The sequence below is a fragment of the Austrofundulus limnaeus genome, unplaced genomic scaffold (assembly GCF_001266775.1).
Source record: "Austrofundulus limnaeus strain Quisiro unplaced genomic scaffold, Austrofundulus_limnaeus-1.0 Scaffold7, whole genome shotgun sequence".
NCBI classification, from domain to species: Eukaryota; Metazoa; Chordata; class Actinopteri; order Cyprinodontiformes; family Rivulidae; genus Austrofundulus; species Austrofundulus limnaeus.
Genome location: NW_013952409.1, coordinates 3,654,937 through 3,664,342, shown reverse-complemented (window position 1 = coordinate 3,664,342; position 9,406 = coordinate 3,654,937). Strand labels below are relative to the sequence as shown.

The 9,406-nt window shown below is 36.9% G+C and overlaps 1 protein-coding gene across 6 annotated transcripts in view; it reads right to left on the bottom strand.

Annotated features, from left to right (window-relative positions):
- The window catches only part of ndrg4 (NDRG family member 4), a 53,588-nt gene that overhangs the window by 22,145 nt on the left and 22,037 nt on the right, over positions 1 to 9,406 (bottom strand). For 4 of the 6 annotated variants that reach the window (XM_014033262.1, XM_014033244.1, XM_014033237.1 and 1 more), the window contains exons 2-3: positions 6,227 to 6,317; positions 3,728 to 3,886 (exon numbers count right to left, since the gene is read on the bottom strand). In XM_014033262.1, the coding sequence (XP_013888716.1) occupies positions 3,728 to 3,886; positions 6,227 to 6,304 (237 nt within the window). In that variant the 5' untranslated portion in view covers positions 6,305 to 6,317. The remainder of the gene's footprint in view (positions 1 to 3,727; positions 3,887 to 6,226; positions 6,318 to 9,406) is intronic. The other 2 variants (XM_014033251.1, XM_014033269.1) reach the window with 2 other exon arrangements.

The following is a 9,406-nucleotide window of genomic DNA, read 5'->3' as shown; positions in this document are numbered from 1 at the left end:
TACAGTAAACCATTGAAACTGTTTGCAACATATAGAAGACATAATGATTAAAATAAATGGTAGAAACTGAAGTTTTCAGGTTGTTTATAAAAACCATAAAACTTCTGTTTTCTGYAACGCAGGAGGTCGCTGTCATCAGTCAGACCTAAATGTTTTCATCAGTCGACTCAGGACTGAAAGAACAAATTCATCCTAAAAACAAGTAATACAAATTTGTGACACCACTTCCTCCTAGGAGCCCTTTTATGAAAGATTGATTTGAAGTGTTTAAAAATCTTCAGGACCTTGTAAACATTTTATAACTCAATTTATAAAATAGTTCTAATRAAACTTTGATCATATAAAACAAATTCGCTGTGACTTCATCAAGTACCGTAATTTTGTTTATTCTTTCACTATTTTAATGTAAAAAGTATATTATCTGCATGAGAACACTCTGAGATTTTCTAGAGCTTTTAATTTAATTATTTTTTTGATAAATAAAGATAATTAGTTTGAAAATCAAAATAAGCATCTATGAAAACTTTTTGGTTAAACAGGTTAAAGTTGTTGGATTTTTGGTAGGTTTACCCAGATATTTGTCTATAAATGTATTTATATTTGTTGTTTAAATAAAGGTAAAACAACAGTAAAAATAAAACGTTTGACCCAGTGGTTGAGCCTTCTTCAATGTGTTTACAACTATTTTTTTAAATGCTCATTAATGCTTTCTGCTTCTGTTTACAAATTCATTGATACATTTTTAAATCCTTTATAAATCAGTCTTTATCAGGAAGTGATTAATTATTTAAAGTGATCAAATGCTCTTTAGAGGTGCTTTAAGTTTCCAGAGGTTTTTGTGGTTTTCATCTGGAATGTCAATCATGATTTGTGTCATGATTTGAACCTTCATACCACAAAGATCCTTTGCTGAAGCACATGTGGGAAACTGCAGAGAACTGGATGTTAAAAAGTGATGAATGATGATGTTTTTAACACAATGAGACGGAGCTGCAGTCAGACCCCCCCTCACAGCAAGGAGCCTCGAATCTGATCCAGATCAGCAAACAAAGATGAGCCAAAGCCAACAGTCCAGGTCTTAAACTAACGTTTTTCTGATCTGGCCACTGTAGTGAAGGGAGAAAAATTGTAAGAGATGATCAAACTCTTTCTGTGCTGAAATAAGACAGACGGTGTGAGGTCAAGATGACTTCTGATCAATCTGAAGTTTGGATGTAAAACCTTCATTTCATGACCAGCTTCTAATTTTGAGAGAATCTTGTCTCTGTTTAAAGGATAATTTCTTTTGGTTTGTTTTAGGACAAATACAAAACCTGTAAAGTCACCCTTTAGAGAAAACCAATGCAGTGAAATGAACCAGGGTTTTTACATAAATATGGTATAAAACACTTGCTCAAAAAAAATCTAACATGAAATGATTTAACACTTCTCCAGCACACCAGTGTCAGTGCAACCATTCGAACCACATCATTCAGGTCTGCTCTGCTGCCTCTGTGAAGCCTGCAGCAGAGCGCCAACATCTGGACAGCTGCACAGAAACCAAAAGAAACTAAATCAAAACTTAAGGGCATGCATGTGAGGTCAGAGGCCTGTYGGCACAGACAGATGGTTCGCTTCATTGTTAGACACGCAACGCTGCTRATCTGTGAGGTCAGGCGGGGATTTCTGAAGATACCCCTGAAAGGAAACATGACAGTGTTAACAATGGATACAACACAGAACAATGCTGGATTGTGGAAAGATGAAGTCACATTTGAGTTCATTAGCTACAACGACATGAGAGGGGGCTCAAAGTCAGGGCAGGGACACGACTAAAAAGAAAAGGAGAAACAAGTGCTAAAAACTCCAGGGTCTGAAGCTGCGTTTGATGCTTTCAGGGCTTTTAACTTCCACCATGTGTTGCATCTTCACCAGAACAGCTGGAGGGCTGAGAGGCAGGGAATCCATCAAACCCAGTTCTGATTCTAAAACTAAAAGAGCAACTTCAGWCTCTGTAGTTCTCATGCAGGCGGTTTCTTTGCTTTTAGAGGAGAAATAGCAGTATGGTGGTCGGACCAGCAGGTGGCACTCTTCTCTCTGTTTTTACCTTAATACCACCCACACACTGCATGTGAGGAATGTGTTGAGGAGATTGAAGCAAAGAAATGCATTCCTAAAGGTGATGTGAGTCCTCGTTTAGCCTTTTTGATCCCTGCAGACTGTGTGATGCGTGAGGCTGCATGTTGATCAGCTGCTGTGAGGAAACTCTGWCGGGCTTCCTGCGTCTGAAAGCTGATTTCATGAATGCAAATTTTGACCTCGACTTTAAGCGTTTTTATATTCCGAAGGATTTCTCACAACAACACYGGGTCCCGAAGGATCAAGGATCTGACTTTATGAAGTCCAGAAGGGATGAAATGGATTTTACAGCAGGCTCAGGTTGTTTTTATAGCTGAACTAAAGTAACAAAATGACAACTAATGAGTCTAAAACTAATTCATTTGAAGTATAATAAATAAAAACCAATTTATAAGTTGTAAAAACTGACTTTAATGCCAGTATTCCTTTGTTTAATTCTATTATTTACACAATTTTGACCAATAAAATGACTTTAATTCATACACTAAGGTGACAGTTCTGCCATTTTTTTTCCTAATTTGTATTTTTTTTTACCCAAAAAAGATTTTAATAAATCAATAATCAACAGAAAACAAAATAATATGTGAATTAAAAGAGAATTTACAAAAAATGAAAAAAAAAAATCTACTTATATGCTAAGCTAACTAGCTTCTAGCTGACTAGCCTTTAGCTAACTTTTGAATTGCTGGGTGTATGATTGGAAACTGATTTCTATAAAGACAAGAAAACAGTTCAATCGGATTAAGATAAATTTTTCTGTCCTTAAAGAAGCAGTTTGTTTTTCTCCACTTTCTGTCTCGTCCATTTTTAAAAAAAATTTATTTACAGGTACCGGTAGTCAAATTTGACATTTCTACTAAACAGAACGCTAAGACTTGTATACCGTAGTTTTGTTTTGGTTGTTTTCAAATAGAAACTTTACCAGTAACACATCATCAGTTTATTGTTGCTGATTTGTCTACATGCAACGTTTCTTCCATATTCTAAGCAGAAATCCTAAATATTGATTTAAATAACATTTACCAAATAAAAACAACACAGTAAAATAGGTAAACCTATTTTAAAAAGCTATAGTTTAAATATGATGACAAGCTTTGGTTTAGTCTTTAAACTGATGCATTTTGTCCTTTTTGGTCCACATATTCATGCAACAAAAAGTAAACATCAGGAAGCTTTTAAAAGGGGGAAAAACTGTAGAGTTGAGCTTAAATAAAGATTAACTTGCAAACAGCTGTCATCGCTCAAATGCATGATATGACAMCAATAACTGAGCCAAATGTTTTGGTTGTAAGATCATCTGAAATGTATTTTGTCTCTTTGAAATGAGTGTTTTCTGCCTAATATTACTCAGTATTTATACTTTAGAGGTGTTTGATGTAATATTCTGTTGGAACAAAAGGTTTTAATGAATTTGTCTTGCAAAAAGCAAGAACTTCCTCTTGTCTGAAACTTTGCTGTAAGAGCAGCCTGTGTTCCAACCTGCTTTACTTAGAACTTTACAAATAGATTGAGTTGTTAAATTAAAGTTGTGTGCAGCTGTTTTTAGTTGTGTTGTGTTGGATTTTGTGTACTGCCAGTCAGATGTTGGTCTGCTTGTTCTGGTAGTTACCGGGATGACCCCGCTGGTCCGACGGCGGGTCTGGCGGAGCCAGTGCCGTGCGAAGGCATGCCAGCGGTGAGTGGGGCGGCGGGGGGGAGGGGGGTCATTAGAGGGCGCGGGGCTTTTGGGGCATGGTTGCCCCGCCGATGCCTCCTCTCCTTTATCCTGCTGTGTTGCAAAACAACAAGCACAACAAGGTGTTTATTGGGAAACAGCAAAGGAGCAGACATGTCAGCAACATACAGTCAACATAAAAACATGACGCTCAAAAATCATTTCTTATTTTCTGAAGCAAAGATTGAGCAGCTCTTCCAAACACCACAGAACAGTCATTTTGTCCTGTTTCACTGCAACTATTCTGGTCCAGCATCAGCAGGATGGTCAGGGTAAAGATCTGCAGAGTCCATGGACAGGTTGGAACTTTATATCCTCTGAGTGGARCCCAGGAACTGGAGCCAGACCGGGTCAAAACCTTTCCTACAGGCTGGTCACATCAACATGTGGGCTTTTTATAACCAGAGGTGGGTCGTAACTAGTTTCATTTACCCAGTTAAATTTACTTGAGTACATTTTTGGAAAAAAACTTTACCTTTAAGAGTATTTTTACTTCGCTGTACTTTTTACTTTTACTTGAGCAATTTTATTATGAAGTATCACTACTCTTACTTGAGTAAAATTCCTGGATACTCTACCCACTGTGAGTAACTTCACTGAATAAAGAACAGACAGAGACACACCTGCAATCTTTGTCAGTTTTATCTATTTCAAATTGAAAAGAAAAACTGATTTTGATATTTATTTATTTATTTTTATATATTTTTTGTAATTATGTTATTTATATGAATTATTATCATTTCTTTTTTAAAATACCAAAATTTCCACATAGATTTATATTTTGATCAGTCAGATTATGTAATTTTTAAATATTAAATGATTGACGTCTTGATCAGTTACTCCATACTTGAGTAGCCTTTTTACCAAATATTAGTTTACTTGAGTCATTTCTTGCATGGCTACTTTTTACTTTTACCTGAGTAAAAATATGCTGAAGTAGTGCTACTCTTATTTCAGTACAATATTTGTGTACTCTACCCACCACAGATTAGAACTATAGATACATGAAGCTGAAGTTGGAGAGAAGTGCCCCCTAGTGGTTGACTGCAGCACAACATTTAAGTTCTGCACCTTCATGTAAATAAATGAGACTTTTGTCTGAAATTTCAAAAATCTGCAGGTTAGGTTCAGAACAGGCCTCCCTTACAAACTGAACCTGTCATCTCATTGACTAAATATGATCTGGTGACTTGCATTCAGTTTTTTAAATTATTTTTAACAAAACATTTCAACCATATTTGACATTTGTTTTATTAAGTGTTCCAAAAAGTACCCAGAAACATGAGAACAAAAYATCTTTTTCATTTTCCTCCAGCTCATTCCAGCTGTTCCCACATGAAAGAAAAGTTTTTTTTTGTCAAACATGAAATGTAATTAGTTTTATCGGTGTAAGGAGGCGATCACTTCACTAACTACTCTTAAAGGTCACTCATGCTGCAGAGCTGCAGACTTTAAATCAGTGGTGAGAGGCATCTGATTGGACTGAATGTTTCTGAGCAGAGGGAGTCGTTAGCAGAATAAGAAACAGCAGCCCACAGAGTCATGCAACATGTAACCAGATCAATGAGGCAGTAATCAATGACCTTGATTATTTACCAACAGAGAGTAAAAATGAGCGGGCTTAATGAGTTTTAATTGATTAGTGGCAGTTTGAGAGATTCATGCTGATTGGAGTGTCATTTCTGACAGAAACATGAGTCACCACTAAGTCAGTGACACAAATAAAACRCTCATCAGAAACAAATTATCACCTCATATTTATTTGTGCTTGTTTCATTTTTCTCTGGTAGTTAATCATTTTGTTGACTGTTTTGTAATTGGCCATTCAGACGTTTCAATTACTCCTCTGTAACCTTTTCTGTGCTTCTTCTTTAGATCAAACATCTCGCCTCGCCACGCACGGCAGGAAATATAACCGAGCCGAAAGTTTCAGGAGATAATTTCGAGAGCGACTTCCTGGAATCAGTCTTGAAGTCACGTTTTCCATCAGACAAGTCTCTGGCAATTATATCGTTTGTGCATGAAGAGCCATTCAGTAGTCACTGATTCAGCCTCTACCTGTTGCTTGTTTGATGGAGAAGTGAACTGGAATAAGTGGTGTTTATGTAAGCGCCTGCTGCCCGTTCTGTGTGTTTTATTCGCTCCTTCTCTTCCTCTCACAGCTCAAATGAGCTTTCATCTCCTCGCTGCACTGTCATCAAAGGCTCGTGGTTGGATGGAGTTCATTAATTTTCGTCTCTGCTGGTAAACAAGCACATTGTCGAATTATAAGCCATCCCAAATAATGAGCACAAACATGTCTGTCTGAATAAGCCAAGACTTTAAAGGGCTGCACTAATCACACGTGAACGGCCAGATAAAAGGACATTCAGCTGATAAACAAGGAGGGCTGACCATGTCCGAGTCCACTCCTTTCTGCTCCAGCAGCAGGGGCTTCTCCTCCGTGATCTGCTGCTCCTTCATCCCCGCCATCCTGGACAGCAACCTGCAATCGCCATGGCAACATAAAGAAAAAAAAACACACATTCAAGGTTACATTATCATTGCATCATGCAAAGTGCTTTCTGTGCTTAAAAATATAAATAAATAAAAAAATCACGACTGTTGCATTATGATGAGGAAAGTGACACATGCTGCTTGAGCTCCATTTCACAAAATCACATTAAAAAATAAATTCAAAAGCGATCAAACAGCAGCTGACATTTAACAAACTCACAACCAGGAAATGGAATCAAGATTGAAATTAGCAGCAAAATTACCGTTATTTCTTTAAGAAATTGAAACTGTTTCACACCACAGGGAACCTTTGAACAAAACTAAAAAAAATAAATTCAGATTATATCAGAAAATAAACTCTGAGAAACTATCTGATCCAGCAATTTGYATCAATTTGCATCTGATTTCCTTCTATTTAAAAGTTAATGCAACGTTTCCCCCCCTTAAATATTCAATCACTTCAAACATGAACGCTTCCTATTTAATTTAAAAGTGACACATTTGCCCTCTGATACTTTTAAAACCTATTTTTTTTCAAGATGTGTTTTGAAACTTTCCCTTTGAAATGTTTTCACATTTGCCAAATGATCAATTAGGACTGTTAAATAAATGTCATTTGAAAAATCAGGTGCTTGAAATGTGAGTTTTGTTCGACTAATGTTTGCAAAGTTCAGCGTGTCCAAACAGTGCAGTTAAGTGGCATTACTCTGTGTGTAATATCCACGATAACAGTTGAAACTGGAGCTGACGTGGATGCTCACTGACAGTGATTAGCCCGTGGAACGTGGAGCTTGGAAGCACACAGACTACTTCTCCAGAGATAAAAACCAGGGCTGAGCCTTGATAAAGGCCTAATCAGACCGGCGTGTTGGATTTCACCGCACACAGTTCACGCACACATCCAACACACACAGAGCAGGGTGAGACAGCACAACAACATGACTGCATCGTGACATCAGCCTCCCAACACAGAAACACAGAGGAGCTCGGGGCCAACAGCTGGSTGAGTCTGGACCCAACAAAACTGAAACACCTTTACAGTTGGGCAACATAATGTTGCCTAACTGTAAAGTTAGGCAACATTATGTTTATACATATACATACATATTATTATATTTATTTATTATTTATTACTCTGTGCTGCTTTTGCAAAGTAACTCTCTCATTTGTGGCACTGGTTGTTGTTGTCGTCCCACTGCAACAAGGTCACAGGTTCACCTCTTATGACGCAGTATGAGGGCCAAAATTAAGACTATTGCACAACTATTAGGGCTGTGTATTRGCAAGAATTTGGCGATACGATACATATCATGACAGAGGGTCACGATACGATATATCCCRATATATTGCGATACTGTAAGCAAGGCAATATATTGAGATATATTGCGATTTCTTTAGTCCAAAAATTCTATTAAATAAAAACCTCTTACTGGGGGGAAAAATGAAAAAACAAAATTCATTGTCTCAGAAAATTCTAATATTACAGAAACATACTTTTGATACATTTAGCTGTGTTCTGCTTTGTATATATTTTATTTTATTTGTTTCATGTTTCTTATTTCATCCATGTTTTCTATTATTAGACTAAATTTGTCAATAAATAGTTTGAAAATATATTTTTGCAGCTTTTAGTTTTTAATATTAATTTACAATATGGTCACCCAACACAACAATAGCCTCTACCTCAAGAGGTAGAGGAGCCAAATGKCTGGCTCACTGCTGCCAACTAGTGGTCAGAGGCTGAACTACAACATAAAGTGAACGGTTGGCAGGAAAGTTGACATTTTAAACCTTAATTAAAAAATCGATACAGGGCTTTAAAATATCGATACAGTATCGGGAAATGAAATATCGCGATATTTCAGTGTATCGATATTTTCTTACACCCCTAACAACTATTGGTTGCTACATCCTTGTAGCAGGAGGCTACATCTATTCCTAACCAGCTATTAATCTGATTAATGATAGGCCGGCACCGGCTCCATCCTGCTACGAGGATAGAGCAAACAGCTGGTTATGCAGTAGTCTTAATTTTGGCCCTCATACCGCACCGTACACCTCTTACCTAAAACTTTTTGTGTGGTGTTGGCATGTTTTCTTGTGCACATGTGGGTTTTATCCCTGTACTGTTTCCTCCCACTGATCAAATAAATTTCTCTCATTTCAACTCTTGTAAAAAACACCCAACAGTCTGCAGGAAACTCCTCCACACACAGCAACTGCCATTTGTAAAAATTAGCCTCTAACATTTAATTACAACAGTGGAAGCTAACAAGCATCAAATACCATGTTTTTATGGATTAAAAATAACATTTTAAAATAACTAACAGATTTTTAAATTTTAATTGTAAATCTTTCTATAAATTTCTTATCACATGTACTTTAATCTCATTATTTCCTTTTCCTGTTGTCCTCTGTTGGTCATTCAGTGTCATCTGTGTACTTAATCCAACACCTTAAACAAACAAAGCCCAGATGTCACCAACAGTCAGCTGATAAAGTGTTTAYGTGCCACAACTTAAAAACATAAAAATCCCGTCCAACCTACCAAGTTTTCAGAGTTCCACCAGTGGGAGCTGATGTGTGACGATCTCTGTTTGTGCCACTGGCAGGAAGGCACAAGGTGACTTTGGACACAGAGCCAACTAAAGCTTCACCAGAAGCTACAATAACAACCCAAGTAAAAATAACCTATAGTCCATGAAACCAAAACAGCCAAAGGAAAAGATTTATTCTGTGGAGTTCAGGGAGTTTAACTTATTTAAAKCTACAACGTTTGAATGGATCAGCTGAGTTTTATTGTTGGATTATTTGCAGCCACAGTTTGGTCAAATGACAAAATTAAGAATAAACAAAGAAGAGAAGTGAAAGAGAACACACTGGATACATCACCAAAAKAATTATTTATTGTAGAGATGTGTTTGTAGAGCTGTCTGTTTATGAAAAGTTGTAGTTCACTGGACTGAGGCTGTTTGACCAGTTCCAGTGTTTGTGAGGAAGCCTTTAAAATGATGAATGAATGAATGAATGAATGAATGAATGAATGAATGAATGAATGAATGAATGAATGAATGAATG